The sequence below is a fragment of the Lycium barbarum genome, chromosome 1 (assembly GCF_019175385.1).
Source record: "Lycium barbarum isolate Lr01 chromosome 1, ASM1917538v2, whole genome shotgun sequence".
Lineage (NCBI taxonomy): Eukaryota > Viridiplantae > Streptophyta > Magnoliopsida > Solanales > Solanaceae > Lycium > Lycium barbarum.
The window spans coordinates 155,226,520-155,248,230 of record NC_083337.1 but is presented as its reverse complement, the minus strand read 5'-3'; the positions used below and the strand labels follow the sequence as shown (position 1 = coordinate 155,248,230).

General features: G+C 34.3%; 1 protein-coding gene and 1 long non-coding RNA gene across 2 annotated transcripts; one reads left to right on the top strand and one right to left on the bottom strand.

The window, feature by feature from the left end:
* Nucleotides 1-667: 667 nt before the first annotated feature.
* Nucleotides 668-2,033, bottom strand: LOC132598536 (protein CDI-like). The gene is made up of 2 exons (XM_060311468.1): nt 1,819-2,033; nt 668-1,712 (listed from the first exon to the last, which is right to left on the bottom strand). Exon 2 carries the CDS (start codon nt 1,690-1,692, stop codon nt 937-939), a length of 756 nt encoding a protein of 251 aa, XP_060167451.1. The 5' UTR covers nt 1,693-1,712; nt 1,819-2,033; the 3' UTR covers nt 668-936.
* Nucleotides 2,034-9,029: 6,996 nt separating this feature from the next.
* LOC132620525 (uncharacterized) lies at nt 9,030-10,900 on the top strand. Its single transcript, XR_009575023.1, has 3 exons — nt 9,030-9,202; nt 9,696-9,742; nt 10,530-10,900. It is a non-coding gene; the product is annotated as an uncharacterized LOC132620525 (long non-coding RNA).
* Nucleotides 10,901-21,711: the final 10,811 nt, after the last annotated feature.

The following is a 21,711-nucleotide window of genomic DNA, read 5'->3' as shown; positions in this document are numbered from 1 at the left end:
TGGCTAAGATGAATCTTCCCAAGGACGAAAATCAGCAGTAAGGGTGTAAATTTTTTCTCAGTTACCTTCTGCAGAAAATCTATACATGGCTAAATCACAGAGATTTGTCATGCAAGTTGCAGGTAGATATAGCAAAGTATATATAAGCAAAATCATGCCTTTTTAGTTGAACCAGCCTTAGCGGTACAGAATCCATATTTTATACACCTTGCACACTCATCCGGTCCTCAATTTCAAAAAGAAAACTGTGAAAGAAGAATAGAATCATCGAAATGCTAGATTAAGTTAGACTGATAAAGTTTACTCCTTCTCTTCCCCACCCGCCACAACAACAATGCATAAGAATTAGAAAACAACTTGAATGCTCAATTACAGAAGAGATGAAAGCATCAATGCCTCCTACATGGAGAGGAAGAAAGATAATGTATTTGACACGACCAAATTACAGAATTGATCAAAAGCAACAAAATATCCTCTCTCCATGAGGGAAGGGACAAAAGCCAACTCATTTACAAAATCAAGTAACCAGAAGCGTACTTTGTAAATCATTAAAATATTGGAATGATCTTATTCTTTCCTTAGACGAATCTGTTACAAGTACAACACAAAGATATGATTGAAAAACAGGGTTGCTAAATCGTAACATCAAGTAAGCACACTTGACAAATCATTCAAAGATCGAGATGCTCTTATTCTTTCCTTAACAAATCTATTACAATCAAAATACAAAGATATGACTGTAAAACTGCTTACTAACTAAAATTTGTAAAACTAGAATACAAAGTATTTGATTTAGAATGAATCTGTTACATCTCAAAACAACATGGAATACTAAATCAAGGAAGCATAGCCCTGAAACATCTGAAGATGCATGTAACGAATCAATTAGTTAACTAAAAACTGTGGAAATAAAACGATACCATTCACTACATTGGCCTAATCCGCCTTCTTCTCTGTCGCCTTCTTGTACTCCTCGAGTTCCTTTATCCACAAATCTCCAAATTCACAATCCTTCCAAGCCTCAAACCAAGGTCCACCAAGTGTATAATGAATTGACTTAGGAAATGTAGTTGGATCACCCTCAACAACCTTATTATGCCCCACGAGGAAGTTCCAAACGAACGGAACTTCCCCGATTTCCCCATCTTCCAACCACATAAACCTATGAAGAAATGCACCAGATTCTTTATTCACTATCTCAGGTGTAAGTACCTTATTCTTTGGATGCCCACAATTATAAAGAACCATTGATGACCAATTCTTCCTAGGATACACAGTTTGTACTGCCCCATCCATTTTTGTTGTCTCTTTCGGTGCATAATTATGTTGTACACACATTACAGCATATTTATCATCAACCATATCTCTTAATTCTTTAATATCACCTAAGTACAAGAAATCACAATCAACAAACATAGCCCACCCTTCAAAATTAGCCAAATGGGGTGTCAAGAAACGTGTAAATGAAAACTCAGTGCTTTCCAATTTCCCTCTTTCACGCCAGTATAACCCTTTTTCCCTTAACTCAGATTGTTTAATTGGTATGATTTCAAGTGGGATTGAAGATCTTTTTAGAAGAGAATAACGACAGACCTCATATGCAACATCTTCACGGGGATCATAACCTATGAAAATCTTGAATGGCTTTGCATTTTGTGAATCAACATTTCCATTAGAATGCACTGTCGACATTATAATCCAAGATTGTCAACCTGCAAAACCAAGAAAATCAAAAGGGTAAACAAAAAATTGAATCTTTTTCTCAAAAAAGTTGCATTCTTTTAAATTTACTAGAGAAATGTGAAAATTGAGGCTTACCTAAAAAGAGAGAGTAGATCTGTGTTTGGACTAGATAAAGAAAATACAAGGAAGATTTCTTTTTTCTTGATGTGGAAGATTAAAAATAAGAGTCAAGATTTGTAGTTAAGAGAGAAATGTGGAGAGGTGAGTATTTATAAGAGTGAATAAAGAGCATGTAGATCACATATTTTGTCTTTACAGTTGTACACGCGGGTGATGGGAATGATCCTACAACTGACAACAGCTTTCCATTCACAAGGGGACTGGACTCGGAGGTGAATTTTCCCAAAATCTGTGGACTCAAAGGGCTTTAATTAAGGTGACTCTTTTTTTTTTTTTTTTTAATTGAGGGTGACTCAAGTTTTAGAAGTTGGGGGTTTAGGAAAAGTTTGGATAAAATTCATGTTGTTGTTGTGTGTTTGTGTAAGGGTGGGCGTTCGTTTTTTCGGTTCCGATTTTTTGAAAGTGGACACCGAACACCGCACCGAATTAGTTCGGTTCGGTTCGGTTTCGATTTTTCTAATTCAGTTTTTTTCAATACCGAACACCGCACCGAATTAGTAGACCATATTCTTGTATGCTTTATTTTATCTTCCTCTTAAAAGTATTATTTGTCTGATAATCATTTATATACATTCAGCTAATTATTTTGATCAAGATGGTATAAAAACCAATCCCAGATTGGAAAAAATGATTTAATATAGGCCACGAGTATTATTGAAGACAAATTTATTTATCCAATTTAAACCTATAGATGTTCTAAATAGTACATCTCACGACCAAATTTTAATATGATGAACCAAACATCCGACAATAAGCAAAATCTTTTTGTGATTATTATCAATTGTCTCCTATTTTGCATTATAATCTCCGAATAATTTGTTCCATTCTTGTAGGCCCTTTGGATTTTTGAATGGAAAATTTTCCAGTTGAATCTTTGATGGCTTCTGGAATTTAGAAGCTTCTTTATTAATCATATACATTAATTTGGGCCTGAGAGAGTGGACTGAGTGTTGTAAAAAAAATTGTATTCATGTAGTAAATCTTCAAAAAAAAAAAAAAATCGGTTAAACCGAAATACCGAAGAACCGTTGACCCGAAACCATACACCGAACCGAGACACCGAATTTGTCATAAAAAAAATCCGAAACCGAACCGAAATACCGAAAAATCGAATTAATTCGGTTCGGTCTGTTTTTTCGATTTTCGGTGTTTATGCCCACGTCTAATTTGTAGTGAAATAGATGGTTCTTCTGTTATTTTCCTGGTATGGTTTAGGGTTTAGGAAAAGATATCCAACTGATGATTTTTTTTGTTCTTGTCCTGGTATTTATCTGATTTTGTTTGTAGAAGATAACCAACAGATTTGTAGTTGTTGCAACAAGTTCTACACTTTTTGTAACAAGTAGACAATCTGTTGCAACGACTCAATCATCTGTTGGACATAACTTCAATTATTTGGTTCTGTTTGTAGAAGATATCCAACAGATTTGTAGTTGTTGTCCAAGCCGAAATGCTCCATAGTTGTTAATTGCACCGTGTTGTAATAATAGTTATCTGTTGGAACTTTATGACATTTTAATGTTGTTCTTTTTTAGAATGGTAATTTATGTTCTTGGTGCTTGTGAACTTGATTTATATGATATGTTGATCGTGTCCAATCATAAATGTGTGTATTGTTGTTAATAAATTGCTGGACAATTTCCAACAAGTAGTGAATCTGTTGCAACAGCTGTTATAGCCCGTATTTTGTACGTTCGGATAATTCAAGATAATTGTGAGAAGTTAAGGGTAAGACTATTTTCCAAATTATTTTAATATACAAATTGTTCATTAGTATGGAAATATTGAGAAAGGCTAAGGGTAAAAAGGAAAATTCACAAGGTGGCCCATGGTAATATTGTGGAAGGCTAGGGGCAAAACGGAAATTTCACAAAATGTTCAAGAAAATTCTTGAAAATGCCACTTTGGCCGTGTGACATAAAGAGTTGGCCCCACCCATGGCCATGTGTCCATATTCTTACTTGAGGGGCTAATATATATATATATAGAGAGAGAGATAAATGGTGGAAAAAAAATATAAGACATATTTATCTTCATCTTTTAGAAAGATGAAGAAACTTGGAGAAAGCAAGAAACATAAGAGACCATTCGGCCATGGCTATCAAAATTTGGTCCATGGAAATTGATCAAGGAAAATTATTTTCTTCTAGCAATTCAACTAATTAGAAGGCCCTTATTAACATGGAGTAGTTGTTGGAACAAGCAAAGCATTCATTTGGACAACTCATAAGCCTAGCCGAATGAAGAAGTTGAGTGAAAAAGGTATGTGTTCAATCTTCTCTTTCATATGTTATGGATGGTTTGTATATGTTGTAGTGTGTAGAAATGGATGAAAATCATGAATTTGGTGTGTTAGGGTGTTGGCCGTGTATATGTTATGTTGTGTAGGAATGATGAATTAATTTTTATTTAGTATTTTGATTGTTATAGATGTGGATTCCATGATGAGAATGAAGGTTGGATGGATTGAAATGAATTTGTAATCGTTATGGGATTGTTGAAGAAGATAATGTGATACTAGTATGGTTCCTTACATTTGTATGAATGTTATTGCTAAAGTATAGATTGGTGGTGTAGTTTATGAATTTGGAAGAAAGGAAATGTGTTGTTAGTGTTCTTGTGGAATTTGGAAGATTCCGGGTGAAGTAGTATGTTGATTGAGTCGTTGTGAATATTATGTGAATTGTTTGAAGTATTCTTGAATCATGTTAGAATGATTTCGGATAAATACTTGAATGTGGGATCATTGGTGTTAGTTTGAATATATGTGATTGAATTGAATAAAAATGAAATGTCGTTGAATCGTGTAGAAAGAATTGCTAGTGTTAGAATGCATTTGAAATAATTGTTGAAGTTAGAGATGTGATTGTTGATATTGTTGTTGATAATTTGGCCGAGTTGAATTCTCGGATTGTTGTTGATAAATTGGCCGAGTTAGATCCTCGGGGATGGTGTATTTACAGGGGAAATGCTGCCGAAATTTCGGTAGAAAATAAATGAATCCATTTGAAAGACTAAGACAAGTATATGTCGATGAATCTAATGATGATGTCAATTCTCTTGAATGTAGACTAGCAAGTTTGGACGAATAAGCGTAGCTAATAGGACGTGGAGCAGGTATGTAAGGCTTACCCTTTCTTTCTTTTGGCATGATCTTTATGAAACGAACAAATGACGTATATGTATGATTGCAAAGAAATTCCTATTCTTAGAGTCACTAGGATGGCTAATATCCTTGATTTCCATAAGCTGTTTCATATGATTTTGATGCGTATCTATGTTGTCCGAATATCTACTTGATATGTTTCCGAATTGGCATTCGAGAGATAAGTGATATGGCTAATATCTTGATTTTCAAATGATAGCACGTTTGATTATTCCGTTAAGTCTTTGGTACATTTTGATATGTACATATGATTCCAAAAGCTATATTTGATTTGATCCATACGATATCCGAAAGGTACTTGATATGATTGTTGCTTCGATTTTTCCAAAAATGGCTTCTGAAATGTTCGTAGAAGGTTCTGTACTTCAAACGCTCATAACTTTCTCATACTAAGTCGGATTGACCCGAAACTTGTTTCTGAGCCTTCAGATGTCGGTAAGTATATTTATCTATCGAGTCTTGATTTATATGCATATAGTTTCTCACGACTCTGTTCGTGCAAGCCCCAATATGTCTATTCACCGAGTCTCGGGCCGGGTATGTTATCGTGCGCATTCCACTGCATTGTTCACCCAGTCCCTCTCACTTGCGGGCCGGGACACGTTATATGTATATGTATATGATGATATGATGATATGGGGATGGCGGCCAGGATGACATATGATGACTTTATTCACTGAGACCCGCAATAGAGGGCCGAGACACGTTATGTATATATGATCCACCGAGTCCCTCAATAGAGGGCCGGGACACGTTATATGTATACATGATATATGACATTGACATGCATGATTCTATCCACCGAGTCCCTCACGTGAGGGCCGGGACACGTTACGCATATATGATATATGATGTGGACATGTATGATTTATCCACCAAGTCCCTCACTGGAGGGCCGGGACACGTTATCTGTATATATGATATGATGTGGATATGCATGATTTCATTTAAAAAGGCAAGTGCTTTGATGTTTTAAAAGGTCATACTTGATTCTGGTAAATCTCTGTTTCAGTTATGATCCTCTTTTCTGTATTCCATGCCTTACATGCTCAGTACATATTCCGTACTGACCCCCTTTCTTCGGGGGCTGCGTTTCATGCCACGCAGGTACACCCAGATGAGTAAAGCACATTGCTAGAAGATGCTTCAGCTGGATTGGCAAGCTCCATTTGCCCTGGAGTGTTGCCGGGTCAGAGTATTATGCTATGATGTTTCGTTCGAAGTTAGAGACTTTGCAGACAGAGTCGTGGGTATAGAATGTCAGTGTTGTAACTGGCTCCATCAGCCGATGTGTTATTCTGTAGTATGTGATAAATTCCATATGGTTACAGATTTTGTTTGATTTGAGAACAAAGAAAAAGAATATTTCTGAAAGCTTTACTATGTATTTCATCTTTATTTGATTTAAAAGTCTAAGAAGATTATATGTGCACTAAGGGTCTGAGGGTTCGCTCGGCCCTAAGTAAGGGTCGGGTGCCCGTCACACCCTAGGGAGATTAGGGTGTGACAACAGCTCTGTAACTTGTTGGGTTTTATCCAACAAGTAACAGGACTTGTTGCAACAACTAGTAGTTTGTGTTTTATCCAACTTCTAAAAGATTTCCAACAAGTAAACAATCTATTGCAACAACTGACAGGCCTTGTTGCAGCAACTAAGTTACATGTTGGGATTTTTCCAACAAGTGGAGTGACTTGTTACAGAAACTAGGTAACTTGTTGTGTTTTATCCAACAAGAGTAAGGACCTGTTTAACAACTATGTCATTTGCTGCAATAGTACTACAGTTGTTGCAACAGATAGTACACTTGTTGCAACAGATACTACTTGATCCACCCATATTTAGTGATCAACAAAGGGAATCAATGATATTTAGTGATAAACAAAGGAAATCAACGATAAGTAGTGATCAATATATAATACTTAATCAATTTAATGGTATTTTATGTCAGGAAAGATGATCGACTAAGTCAGTATGCACTAAATCCAATTATCATTAGAGTGAATTGATGTGAACTACTTTATTCACCCATATTTAGTGATCAACAAATGAAATCAACGATATTTAGTGATAAACAAATGAAATCAACTATATTTAGTGATCCATATATAATACTTAATCAATTTGATAGTAGTTTGAGTCAGGAAAGATGATCTACTAAGTCAGTAGGCACTAAGTCGAATGATCATTAGAGTGATTTGATGCAAACTACTTGATTCACCCATATTTAGTGATAAACAAAGGAAATCAACGATATTTAGTGATCAATGTATAATACTTAATAAATTTGATATATTTTGAGTCAGGAAAGATGATCTACTACTTAGTATGGACTAAATTGAGTGATCATTAGAGTGATTTGATGTGAGCTACTTGATTCACCCAAATTTAGTGTTAAACAAAGAAAATCAATGATTTTTAGTGATGAATATATATATATATATATATATATACTAACATCCTTAATGGATTAGATAGTAATTTCATGGATTAGATTGGCAACTCTAAGTGTATTCTTCCTAAATCGAGTGATCATTAGAGTGATTTGATGTGAAGTACTTAATTCAACCATATTTAGTGATAAACAATGAATTCAATGTTATTCAGTATAAACAAAGGAGTTCAATGTGATCAATATCGTGAATATGTTGCAACAATGGAGGAGTTGTTGCAACATATGAGATATCTGCTGCAACATATGAGTAAGTTGTTGCAGCATATGAGATATCTGCAGCAACATATGAGTAAGTTGTTGCAATAATTCAAACAAAGTGATTAATCTGTTGCAACAACTAAGCAACTTGCTTAAACATCTGATCCATCTGTTGAAACGGATTAGTGACTTGTTGCAACCTCTTCAACAAGTGTATGATTTGTTGCAACAATTAACTCATCTGTTGTTATATCCCGTATTTTTGTATGTTGGGTTATCCGTAAACTAATCGACATAAGTTCAAGGACAAGATTATTTTTGAGATATGAGATAAGAATTTTTTTTATTTCCGATTTTAATAGTGCACGGTTTGCATATTAATTACAATTAGTGTAGAAACATTAGTGAAGATTAGGGATTGATTAACTATGATCAGATTATTAGGTGGGGATTTTATTGGTGATCAGGAATTAACTAATTAGATAAGTTTAATTACGTGTGAGACAAAAGGAATATAGCTGGTCAATAGGAGGTGAGTGTTCACATATGGCATTTCCACGTGGAACATGGAAGATGAAAGTGTTGTGACTATGTTCTAGGAATGAGGAGGTGGCATCTTTGTTTATGTAGTAAACGGCTAGTTGAAATGATTTAAAGGCATGTGGACCCCACGGTCCACTTAATGGGAAAGTACATAGCCTCCCTTATCATATTATTTACGTACACAATGTGATAAAAGTTGTAAAAATATTGATAACGCTATGTGCCAACCATTCTACGTGGAAGTCAGCATATGACTATTTAAATTTATATAATGGGTGACATATTTTGGTATAGTGTGATCATTGTCATTATGAGCTAAGTGGACCCCAAAACCTATTATAAAAGGATTTATATAGAGATCATTTTAGTGAGAAACAATTCAAATAAAATATAGGGGCAGTAACGATTTTTCCATGAAAAAGTTTACAAACTTAGCAATCTTGTTTTGGAAATTAAATAAAGCAAAGAAGTGCACTGCTACTTACTCTTAGCAGCCCCCTCCCACGTGGGGCCTCGTAGAAAGTCAAATAATGACTAATCATTCTAATATAAGAGGTGGCATCCGTATGTGTAATTTCTTTAAAGTGATGAAGGGACATGTAGGCCACCTGGCTCACTTAATAAATAATATTAGATAAAGACCAATATTTGGTCCAAGGAGTAGCACGTGGATCTCTAATTTTCATGATAATTAGGCTTAAGAGGTGGATTTTAATCAATTAAATATTGAGACAATTAATGGAAATGAGCAGAACAACTTGCTTCAACATTGTTGCTGTATACATATATTACATTGAAGGAAAAAAACGAACCAGCAAACAAAAGAAAGGGTTCTCACCTTGTTTCCTCAATTCAACAACGTTTTCTTTTTGGAATTTTAAGAAGTGTTCGGTTCTTGCTCAAAAACAAAATATAGAAGGTGAAGAGGAGCAAAAATTGTTTTGGCAAGCTCAAGTAATTTATAAGTTCATCAAGTAAGGTAAGATTAAGGTCCCTTTTTCATTGTTAATAAGTTTATTTAGAGTTTTAACAGATTTAAATTGAGAAAATAGCGTTATAAACTCGTTTGTTGTTTTGTTGAGATTTATGGATTAAGGGGTTGTTTTAGGTGGATTAAATGGATGGAATTAGCTGAGTTATGATGTATAATAATTGTTGATATTGTTGTAGATGTTGTTGATAAGTTGTTCTTCTTGAATTTGGGAGAATAAAGTGTATGAAGACATTGTATAGAAAGCGTATATTGGGCTGTTTTGAATTAATTTAAGGATGGATTTAATTCTAGTTTGATATGAAATTGTTGGTATTGTTGTTGCTAGTATTTTATTGATGTTTGGCTAAGTTGAAATTTCGAGGATTGTTAAGTTTACAGGGGAAATGCTGCCCGAATTTTGTTAAGTTTCATTCGTGCTTGGATTGGTTAGTAAGTGATGTGGATAATCTAACCGTGGCATATGTTATCTTAATTTTAGACCTGCGAGCTCGAGAAGTAGACGTTGGACATTAGATAGAGTTCAAGGTATGTGAGGCTAGTCCTTTCTTTCTATGGCATGAATCTTATAGCTTGACTCTCTTTTTATCCATGAGTTTCCTTAAGTTCCGAAAAATATGAGTCTATGTCCATAATTAGCCACACAAGGTAATGAGTAAAGTATAGAAATCCCAATACTCATGTTGTGATGATCCTATGATGTTAATGATGCTATTTATTGCTTACACTCACCTTATATGCTAATTCCTTCAAGGTGAGGCAGGATGTCAATGAATGTTCCATAATGACGTCGGAAGCCACCGACCTTACGTCACTCCGATATAGTTATGGCTTTGATTGGACTCTTATGCATGCTTTATATATATATATATATATATATATATATATATATATATATATATATATATGTATTTTCTCACACCGCGCCGCGCTATAGTTGGCCGGGCAGGCATGTAGATGTGCACACCACTATAGTGGGCAGCTTATACCCGGACGCGGGAGGCCTGGACGCAGGCTATGATTATCACACCGCTCCTACATGGACGGGCAGCTTATACATTATCACACCGTACCTGCATGGACGGGCAGCTTATATATGTATAGATACATGACATGATAAAAATTATGAGTAAGTCAGCATGCATTATTTCAGTTATATTTGATAGCCAGTACAGATTGCTCTTTCTTGATGCCTCCTTATCTCATTGATGCCTTCATATTTCATTGATATATTGTTACTGCTTATGCCTTTCATACTCAGTACAATATTCGTACTGACGTCCGTTTTCTTCGGACGCTGTGTTCATGCCCACAGGTAGACAGGGAGGTGAGCTTGGTTCAGATTCTTAGTAGCTGTCAGCTGATTGAGAGCACTCCATTGTTCGGAGGTGCTTATGTTTATTCCTTTGGTTCCTTTATGTATTTCGCGCACGACGGAGTCTTGTTCCATCTATATGTATAATATGTCAGTAGAGGCTCATAGACGCGCAGTGTGGGTTAGATGGTCTCACAAGATTACTATGTTATATTTGTATATGTTATTTTGATAGCCTAAGGGGCACGTGTATATAAAATTATTTGTGTTTTCAAACGAAAAATGGTTGTCTTATGATTATGAGATTATGAATGATAAAGAAATGTAAAATGGTTATGACGAGTGAGGAAACGAGCGGTGCTCGGTGGTTATCCCGGGTGCCCGTCGCGGCCCTAGTCGGGTCGTGACATCTGTTGCGACATATTTTTTAATTTTTGCAATAATTTAAGCAATTGCTTGATTTTTTTTCCCAACAGGGCGAGTAATTTGTTGCAACAACTAAGCAACTTGTTTAAAAAGATTAGTAACTTGTTAAAACAGATTAGTAACTTGTTGAAACAAATTAGTAACTTGTGCAACTTCTTCAACAGTGTAGGCATTTGTTGCATACAACCACCTTAGCTCCAAATACCACAACTAATCAAAATAAATAAGTTCATAAACATCATTCACAAATAACATAAAGGACAAGAAAAAAAAAAAACAGAAATTGTTCAACAACAACCTTGGCTCCAAATACTACAACTTAAGTAATAATTTGTTCAGCAACTGCCTTTTGGGATGTAGCAGATTTCCTTGATCTACTTCATCTCTATCATCAATTTCTTCATCTTCTAGTTCTTCTTCAATTTCTTCATTTGTATCTACTGCTTCTCGGCTCTGTTTTTTATCTCTTTCTGAGGATTGATTGTCAGTTTGGGCAATTTAGTTATATCTTTCCTCAACATTTGCTGATTCATAAATAGATTGTCTACTTGTTGCAACAAGTGTAGAACTTGTTGCAACAACTACAATCTGTTGGATATCTTCTACGAACAGAACTAAATAACTGAAGCTATGTCCAACAGATTTGTAGTTGTTGCAACAGATTGTCTACTTGTTGCAACAAGTGTAGAACTTGTTGCAACAACTACAAATCTGTTGGATATCTTCTACAAACAAAACCAAATAACTGAAGTTATGTCCAACAGATTTGTAGTTATTGCAACAGATTGTCTACTTGTTGCAACAAGTTCTACACTTGTTGCAACAATTACAAATCTGTAGGATACCTTCTACAAACAAAACCAAATAATTGAAGCTATGTCCAATAGATTTGTAGTTGTTGCAATAGATTGTCTACTTGTTACAACAACTACAAATCTGTTAGATATCTCTACAAACAGAAGCAAATAACTGAAGCTATGTCCAACAGATTAGTGAGTCGTTGCAACAGATTGTCTACTTGTTGCAAAAAGTGTAGAACTTGTTGCAATAACTACAAATCTGTTGGTTATCTTCTAGAACCAGATAAATACTAGAAGAAGAACAAAAAAACTATCTGCTGGATATATTTTTCTAAACCCTGAACCATACCAGGACAGCAGCAGAAAAACCATCTATTTCACTATAAACACACAACAACAACAACTTGGATTTTATCCAAACTTTTCCTAAACACACCAAAAAAAAAAAAAAAAATCAAAACTTCCCTTCAAGATTTTTTTGGCGTGTGTGTTGGGGGGGGGGGGGGGGAGGGCAAAAAACCAAAATAAAAACTTTTTTTTAAAACAAAATAATTTTTTTTTGGGGTGGGTGGGGGAAGTAAGAAACCCAAAAAAAAAATCAAAACTTCTTTTCAAGAAAAATCTTTTTTTTTGGGAGGGGGTGGTGCAAAAAACAATAAAAACTTTTCAAAACTTCTTTTTTTAAAACAATTTTTTTTTGGAAGGGTGGCGGGTGAAAAAGAACAAAAAGAAAAATTTTCAATTTTTTTTTCTTGGGGGGGGGGGGGTGGGAGGAGGAATAGTGGGGACTGATAAAAAAAATTAAATTTTTTTTTGGGGTGAGGGGTGGGAGGTGGAGGAGTGGGGACTGGTAAAAAAAATATTTTTTTAATTCTTTTTTTTTGGGGGGGGGGGGGGGGAGGGGGGTTGTAAAAACAAATAAAGAAAATCAAAAACTTAAAAAAAAAATTGGGGGGGAGGGGGCTGGCTGATGAAAAAGCAAATAAAAAATTAAAACGTTTTTTTAAAAAAAATAAAATTTGGGGGGGGGGGGGGTTGGGGAGGGCAAAAAACCAAAATAAAAACTTTTTTTTAAAACAAAATTAATTTTTTTTGGGGTGGGTGGGGGAAGTAAGAAACCCAAAAAAAAAAAATCAAAACTTCTTTTCAAGAAAAATCTTTTTTTTTGGGAGGGGGTGGTGCAAAAAACAATAAAAACTTTTCAAAACTTCTTTTTTTAAAACAATTTTTTTTGGAAGGGTGGCGGGTGAAAAAGAACAAAAAGAAAAATTTTCAATTTTTTTTTCTTGGTGGGGGGGGGGGGTGGGAGGAGGAATAGTGGGGACTGATAAAAAAAATTAAATTTTTTTTTGGGGTGAGGGGTGGGAGGTGGAGGAGTGGGGACTGGTAAAAAAAAATATTTTTTTAATTCTTTTTTTTTGGGGGGGGGGGGGGAGGGGGGTTGTAAAAACAAATAAAGAAAATCAAAAACTTAAAAAAAAAATTGGGGGGGAGGGGGCTGGCTGATGAAAAAGCAAATAAAAAATTAAAACGTTTTTTTTAAAAAAAATAAAATTTGGGGGGGGGGGGGGGTTGGGGAGGGCAAAAAACCAAAATAAAAACTTTTTTTTAAAACAAAATTAATTTTTTTTGGGGTGGGTGGGGGAAGTAAGAAACCCAAAAAAAAAAAATCAAAACTTCTTTTCAAGAAAAATCTTTTTTTTTGGGAGGGGGTGGTGCAAAAAACAATAAAAACTTTTCAAAACTTCTTTTTTTAAAACAATTTTTTTTGGAAGGGTGGCGGGTGAAAAAGAACAAAAAGAAAAATTTTCAATTTTTTTTTCTTGGTGGGGGGGGGGGGGGGGGTGGGAGGAGGAATAGTGGGGACTGATAAAAAAAATTAAATTTTTTTTTGGGGTGAGGGGTGGGAGGTGGAGGAGTGGGGACTGGTAAAAAAAATTATTTTTTTAATTCTTTTTTTTTTGGGGGGGGGGGGGGGAGGGGGGTTGTAAAAACAAATAAAGAAAATCAAAAACTTAAAAAAAAAATTGGGGGGGAGGGGGCTGGCTGATGAAAAAGCAAATAAAAAATTAAAACTTTTTTTTAAAAAAATAAAATTTGGGGGGGGGGGGGGGAGATGGGGAGGAGGAGGAGGGAGGTGGTGAAAAAGCAAATAAAAAATATCAAAACTTAAAAAAAAAATGGGGGATGGGGGTAGGGCTGTTCACGGTTTTGGTTAAAACCAAAACCAAACCGAATAAAAAAATCGACATTTGGTTTGGTTTGGTTTGATTTGGTTTTAAATTTTAAAAACTGATAATATTTGGTTTGATTATGGTTCTATTAAAAAATAACCAAACCAAACCGATAAATTATATACATAAATTTTATAATTATTTATATGTATAATATTAGTTTTTCATAAATAATTATAAATATTTTATACCTTTTAATCATTAATTTAATTTTTGGTCTACTTATTTCACATGATTATTTAAGGCCCATGTTTTTAAGAATATGTCAAAGCCCATGTCTTTAAGTCTTTTAACTCTTTAAGTGTTAAGTGTAAACCTACTAACAGAAGCTCATGTTAAAGTCTAATGCCTTTAACTTAAATTTTTAGCCTTTCTTTGTCAGCCATTTGATTTAGGTTGTTTCTTCTTTTTTTTTTTCGAATTTATACCTTTCTTTTTTCTTGTCTGAATGGGTCCTAAACTTCTAATATTTTTCATATGAAAATGACAGAGGTTGTAGATTTGGAGGTTCTATAGAAGATACTTCAGTAACATCAGCATTTGCTGCAACTCAAGCACATAGTAATGCCCTAATACTTCTTTCGTGGGTAATCCTCCTAAAAAATAGAAAAGAACAACTCCTTGTAGTCGAGACCCTAGCCTTGGGGATAATGATTGAAAAACATCTGAAGTTTGGGATCATTACACACAGTTTTTTTAATAAAATGGGAGAATTGAGGGCAAAATGCAAGTACTGCCCCAAAGTTTGGGATCATTACACAAAGTTTTTTTATTTCATATATTTTCATTTTAATTTAGGTAGTCTTTATGTTTAATTAATGTGTATGTTTGTAACAACAACTAAAAGCTTCTATGCTCTACTTTATTTCCAGGTATGTGTATTAAGATGACAAAAATGGTGCAGCCACTACTAAGTTAGTTTTTAGCTCTATATGTAATAGTTTAGCAACTTTGGGTAACTTGAGTACTACACTATCACTAATAGTGAAAATGTTTCTATGATGTATATTGTTCCACCTTAAACTATAAATAAAAGTTATCGTTTGAACAAAAAAAAAAGACATGTCTTTTTCAACTTTTTAATGTTTTACTGATAAATCTCATGGCTGCTAGTCATAAACCGAAAAATCGAACCAAACCGAACCAACCCGACAATAACCAAACCGGTGGTTATTATTTTATTTGGTTTGGTTATGGTTTTAAACATTTAAAAACCGACTAAATTGGTTTGGTTATGATTTTAATCAATAACCGACCCAAACCGAACCATGAACACCCCTAGGTGGGGGTGTGTAGGGAAGGGGTAGGGGTGGGAGGAGGAGAGGGGGGGGGGGGCTGGTAAAAAAGCAAATAAAAAATATCACATTTTTTTTGGAGGGGGGGGGGGATGGTGTGGGGCGGGGGGACAGGGGTGGGAGGAAGAGAGGGGAGGGTTGGTGAAAAAGCAAATAAAAAAAATCAAAACTTTTTTTTAATTTTTTTGGGGGGGTGGGTGGGTGGGGGGAGAGGGGTGGCACGGGGGGAGGGGTGGGAGGAGGAGAGGGGGATGGTGAAAAAGCAAATAAAAAATATCAAAAAAGTTTTTTGCCGTGGGGGGTGGGGGTGGGGAGGAGGGGGGAGCGGGGGTGTGGGGCGGTGGGGAAGAAGGGGGTTGGTGGGGTTTTTAGATTAAATTGGGATCTTTTTGTATTTTGTAAAAAAATAAGAAGTTTTTAAAAAAAAATTTGGACCTCAATCTTCTTAATCCCAAATTTAATTGAGTTTTACTTTTAAGTGGTCCCCATGAGTCACCTATGGTAATATCAAAACTAAAATGTCACCAATAACTAATTCTTCCTAAAAAGAGAGAGGTTATAAACTTATTTAGTGCCTCAATAGTGAGTGTTCTCAATAATCTTAATTTGTTAATATTTTTTATTTAAGAATAGTTTTTATTTTATTTATCTTTAATGAGATTATTGATAATCATGTTTACGACTAGTTTTAAACCACTAATTATAAATTTTGGCCTAGTAAATAAGATAGAATGTGGTAAAATTCTAAATTCGATTCCATAAAGCTTAAAACTTGGACATGCCTCTGCATGTACCATTACTATAAATTTTAAAGTATTGACATACAACTTTTTTATGATTTTATTCAACCTAAGTCTGGGTTATCAATAAAAAATTGTATAAAAATATAAATATTCCCCCTTCATTTTTTTTTTTTGGTGTCTTAATTTAATTGGGCACTAAGTCAAAAAAGTAAAGAAGATTTTGAATCTAATGGGGCAATTTGCAGGATTGCCCTTCGCTGGGGTGGTCTTTAATTTTTACCCCTCAAAATGGTGGTTTTTAAATTTTGCCCTTCAGGCAGAATTTGGCTGGGAAGATTTGCAAAATTCTGCATTGTGATTTTTTTTTTTTAACTAAACTGGGGTTCGAGCCCACAACCTTGGGGTGTTAGGCGAGGGGTAAAATTTAAAGACCACCAATTTGAAGGGCAAAAATTAAAGACCACCCCAAATAATAAAGGGCAATCCGCGCAAAAAAATAAATAAAAAAATCTAATGGCCTTAAGCTAAATATTTTAAAGAAGATTTTGAATCTAATGGCCTTAAGCTAAATACTTTAAAGAAGATTTTGAATCTAATGGCCTTAAGCTAAATATTTTTATAACTTCTAAAAGTATATGTAGACATCGAAATTTTGTGGGACTCTACAAATTGAGCCTAATATCTGTTAAGATTTCTTGGAGGCTACTCTACCCTAAACCCTAGTTCACGCCTATATAAAGGGACACAATCCCTAAGAAAAGATCTCGAAAATATCCCATAAACTCATGGGTATTCAAAAAGAGGTCAATATGTGGCTGGATATTTCTTGACAACCAAATACTTCAAGAAGATCAACAATATCCTTTCATAGAGATCAAATAAATCCCTAGAAAGTCCACACCCAAATCATCCTACATTCGAGAAATAAGCTACTAACGGCTCTCGAATTATGGAGAAATATTAGGAGAGAATAATCAAGAGAATAAACAGAATTGTACCCCCATCGTTTATCGATAAAATATTTTGTTTCTTCAAATTTTGTTTGTGGTTGTAATTTATTTCTGCATATTAAAATTTGTTGCAAACAAATTAATATGTGGCCGGATATTTCTTGACAACCAAATACTTCAAGAAGATCCACGATATCCTTTCATGGAGATCAAATACATCCCAAGAAAGTCCACATATCCATATCCAAATCCAAATCATCCTACGTTCGAGAAATAAGCTACTAACGACCCTCGAATTACGGAGAAATATTAGGAGAGAAGAATCAAGGGAGTAAACAGATCTTGTACCCGCAATGTTCATCAATAAAATCTTTGTATCTTCATATTTTGTTCGAGGTTGTAATTTATTTCCGCACATCGAAATTTGTTGCAAACAAATTGGCACGCCCAGTGGGACCAAATTTGCCCTTCATCTCTTCTCTCACAAATCAAATCTGCAAATTCTGGAGTCACAAAACCACCAGGATGGAAGCTCCATAATATGAGTACTTCAAGTCTTGTCTTTGAGTTTCGACAAACTTACTCCAACAAACCTTGAAGTTGGCCGGGGGCATTTGTAGACATTAAAATTTTCTGGGACTCTAAAAGATGGGCCAATATCTGTTAGGGTTTCTTGGAAACTATTCTACCCTAAACCCTAGATTATGCCTATATAAAGGACAAATATTCACTTGAAGAGGCATCTCGAAGATATCCCATAAACTCATGGGTATTCAAAAAGAGGTCAATATGTGGCCGGATATTTCTTGACAACCAAATACTTCAAGAAGATCCACAATATCCTTTCATTGAGATCAAATACATCCCAAGAAAGTCCACATATCCATATCCAATTCCAAATCATCCTACGCTCGAGAAATAAGCTACTAACGGCCCTCAAATTACGGAGAATTATTAGGAGAGAAGAATCAAGAGAGTAAACAAATCTTGTACCCGCAATGTTCATCAATAAAATCTCTGTTTCTTCATATTTTGTTCGTGGTTGTAGTTTATTTCCGCACATCGAAATTTGTTGCAAACAGTATCATTTAAATCATGTGGCTTTAAACTTGTTTTCAGGAACTAAGCTACAGTTTCACCTATAGGTTCAATATAGAGCTTTAGATCAAAATTTGTATTTTGTTTAAACCCAGTCTAATATAAATAGATAATTTATCAAAAATTCAACAAGCTTCATTTTCTAAATTTTAGAATACATAAAATAAAAACTATAGTTTCGTGTCTGCATGTCATGTCAAATTCTATAAGGAACTGCATTAAAAGTAAAATATAAATATTAAATTAAATGAGTTATTAAATATAAGAAGTGATGTTTTTTAAAATTGAGTACGAAGAAAAGTAAAATATATAAATTGAAATAAGAGATCCCATAAGATTGCTTTCAGTCCATCTCTTTTTATCTATGATTGTTGTTTGCTATTCGCCTATCTACCAGTTGATTATTAAAAATGTTTTTCTTCGTGGGAATAAAAACTGCGTGTATTTATTTGTCCAATGTATTCCTCATGTGCAAGATAAATATCTTCTCCTGCCAACCTGATTTTGCAGATTTTAAATTAGTTAAAGAGTAGGCACACTGGAAGGACAGCAATCGTAAACTAGGGGCGTAGGCAGCGTTTTTTAACCAAAATCAGCGCCTTTACCTTAGTCATCCACTATATGCTACTACATGTTACGTGTGTCTATGACTTGTGCTTTACTCTTCCTTGACATTCAAAGCTTGTGCAAACGAATATATAGCACTGCAAATGCGAGTGTCCCACGCGTGTTGTCTCCTTCCTCAGCAAAATGAGCCATGTCAGAGTTGCAAAAAGAGAGTAGATTATACAGAAAGAATGTTTATTCAGCAAAGATTTACTAAGTTTTTTTGTTTGTTTTTGACAATTAAAGCGGCTTGTATTAATTACGAGTAACACATTACAAAGCCAAGGCCAACTAATAACCAGCTGTCCTTCTAAAGAAATAGTAGTAATTTTTACACTAGAAGTGCAATTCAATAGAATAAAAGGAGGTTATTTCTCTATTTTTTTAATTTACCATATCGGATTTACTTAGAAGATTTACATATTATTTTATGTCATTCTAATTTGATAGTGTAAAAGAATTTATATATCTTTTGACTTCAATAAGCACAAGTTAAACTTATTCATCAAATATGAAGAACGTATTACTACTAGTCCCCTTTTCATTTGGGTATTGTTACTCCTCAGTCCCCATACACGAAGTAGAGAATAAGATAAGTCCAACGCCAGTGAATTGACAAGTCCAACAAATTAGCCCAACTCTTTTCTCTTCCCACAACTTTACATAAAATCACCAGCAGGCAGCAGATTAGATTACTTTGAACTTGTAGGAAGGAGAAGTCCAATTGCCATGGTCCAAGTTGATTTAAGTAGTATTAAAAGTTGTTTGATTTTTTTTTTTTATATAGTATTTTTTAAATTGAGTTATTAGGAGTCAGCAAGCTGCGAGGCCAGTAGTCAAACCAAAGAAATTCTATATATTCTTTTTTCCATTGGATTGGTGGGTTCATCATACCAAAAGATCTGGGCTTTTGGGCCTTCTCCCCTTCCTATATGGATTAAAAGATGATATTTTTGGACGGCTTAATACCTGGATGATCCCTAAACTTGACATATTTTGTAAAATAAACATATAAACTTACGAAGTGACCAAATAGACACTTAAACTTGTCAAAAGTGTACTTTTTAAATACATTTATATTGAAGACCCTGTGCGTGAGGTCCAAGTTCCATTTATGTAGCAAATAAACAAATAATAGTCCATGTAAGAAAATATAGGCCAACCACGTGTAATTTATTTCCATGTAGGCAAATAATAGTCCAAAGCCATTGTACACCTAATTTGTTCATTCCCACGATTTCTTCATTCTCTCGAATAGTGAACTGTTGCATTCCTCTTCCTTTTCATTATCAAATTCCTTGAGTTTTAACAACATCCCTCTAAATGTAAAGTCAAAACTCATCCAAACTTCAACAAAGATCGAGAGAAAATCATGATATTTGAAGACAAAATATACTGATATTTTTTCGAGTGGTGCACATATAACATATCTGCTTTATTCATTAATAATAACATCAAACGTCTAAGAAAAAGCAAAAAATTCAAGCATGTATTTCTTATTTATAAGAAAAAAAAAGAGCAACTTTTCACTCTTTTCAACATCATATTTAAATTTTATTCCTAAGAAAATCAAAAATATTTTGAACTTCTATTTCCTACGTGAGTACCTTTTAATGACGAAATACTATAAAAAAAATTGAGAAAATTTAGAAAAAGTTTGAATAAGCTATTATATTAAATTACATTTTATTTTACCAAAATCTAATCAAGTTGAGTTAATAGTGTAGAAAGTATATCATTATACTGGATGAGCTCTTACTTATGTGTAAAGGTTAGAAACTAAGGAAACAATTACGCCCAAAAAAAAAAAAAAAAAAGAAACAGGTACGCCAAAAAAAAAATTACTGTTATTTTGCTGACTCACCAATTATGCAAAAGTTTCACGCGCTCATTACAAAATACAAGACACGTGAATTGCCAGGATAGCAAATGTGTTTAAAAAATACACTTTGAATAAGTTTAAGTGTCTATCTGGTCACTTCATAAGTTTATATGTTTATCTTACAAAATATGCCAAGTTTAGGAGGCTATCCAGTTATTAAGCCTTTTTGGACCTAGTCAATATTTTTGTAAAGCCCACTAGTGACCTATTTTAGGTCTGAAATCCATTTTGAAGTGAATAAAGAGGGGAAAAAATAATTGTATCTTTGCTCTAGAAATTTTTCTTTACAATCAGACTGCTTTTTCCAATTCGTTAATTGTTGAATCGAGCTTAAATTTGAAGTGGAAATTCTCAACATTCTATTCTTCAATTTGAACGATGAAGATCAGATTTTGAGGTTTGTAGCTTAAGTTTCTGAGCCATGAACGATAGCTTGTTTCTGCGGTGATTTTTCTCATTGTTTTTTTGTTACTGACTGTTGTTGCTCCTTGTGGGCATTGATATTATGACTTTTTTTGGGGAACAATTATACTCTTTTGTTGATATATTGGAGATTTTTGGGCCGGCAGTCCCTTGATTTTTACATTTCACGTTGAAAAGGTTTTTCCATGTAAACATTTAATTTTAATCTCTTGCGTTTGATTTGTTTTTTCCAATCCATAATTGTTTGTTGGGTATTATAGCTGATGACTCCTTTCTATGATTATGTATGAGGTCTCCTCTTGCTTCAAATAGATTGGGAAAAATTTAGATTGAATATTTGTTTAGCTTCACCTTTTATAGTGCAATATTTACTACTTCTTTCTCCCAAATAGCAAATATTACCAATTGCCTATCTTTTACATGATGTATTGCTGTCTTGAGTTGATCAGTTTGAAGTTTGAACAAAAACAAAAACCAAATACACATGTTTGAAAGAACCATATATATATATACCAACTTAATTCTCATAGGATATGCATGGGTGATTCTCCCTTTAATTTCGGAGAGCCAAAAGGACAAATGCTAATTATTCCCTTCCATATATATCTACTCTTTTATTAAAGGGTTCGAACCTAGGCGGGCAGGGGGAGAGCCCACACCCTAAACCACTCCAGTCACGGTTGCTTGATGTATTTTGTTATAGCTATGAATGGTAATTTATAAAA

Bases quoted from the DNA above. Each gene is read 5' to 3' on its own strand.
- LOC132598536 (XM_060311468.1), bottom strand. From the start codon at position 1,692: ATGTCGACAGTGCATTCTAATGGAAATGTTGATTCACAAAATGCAAAG.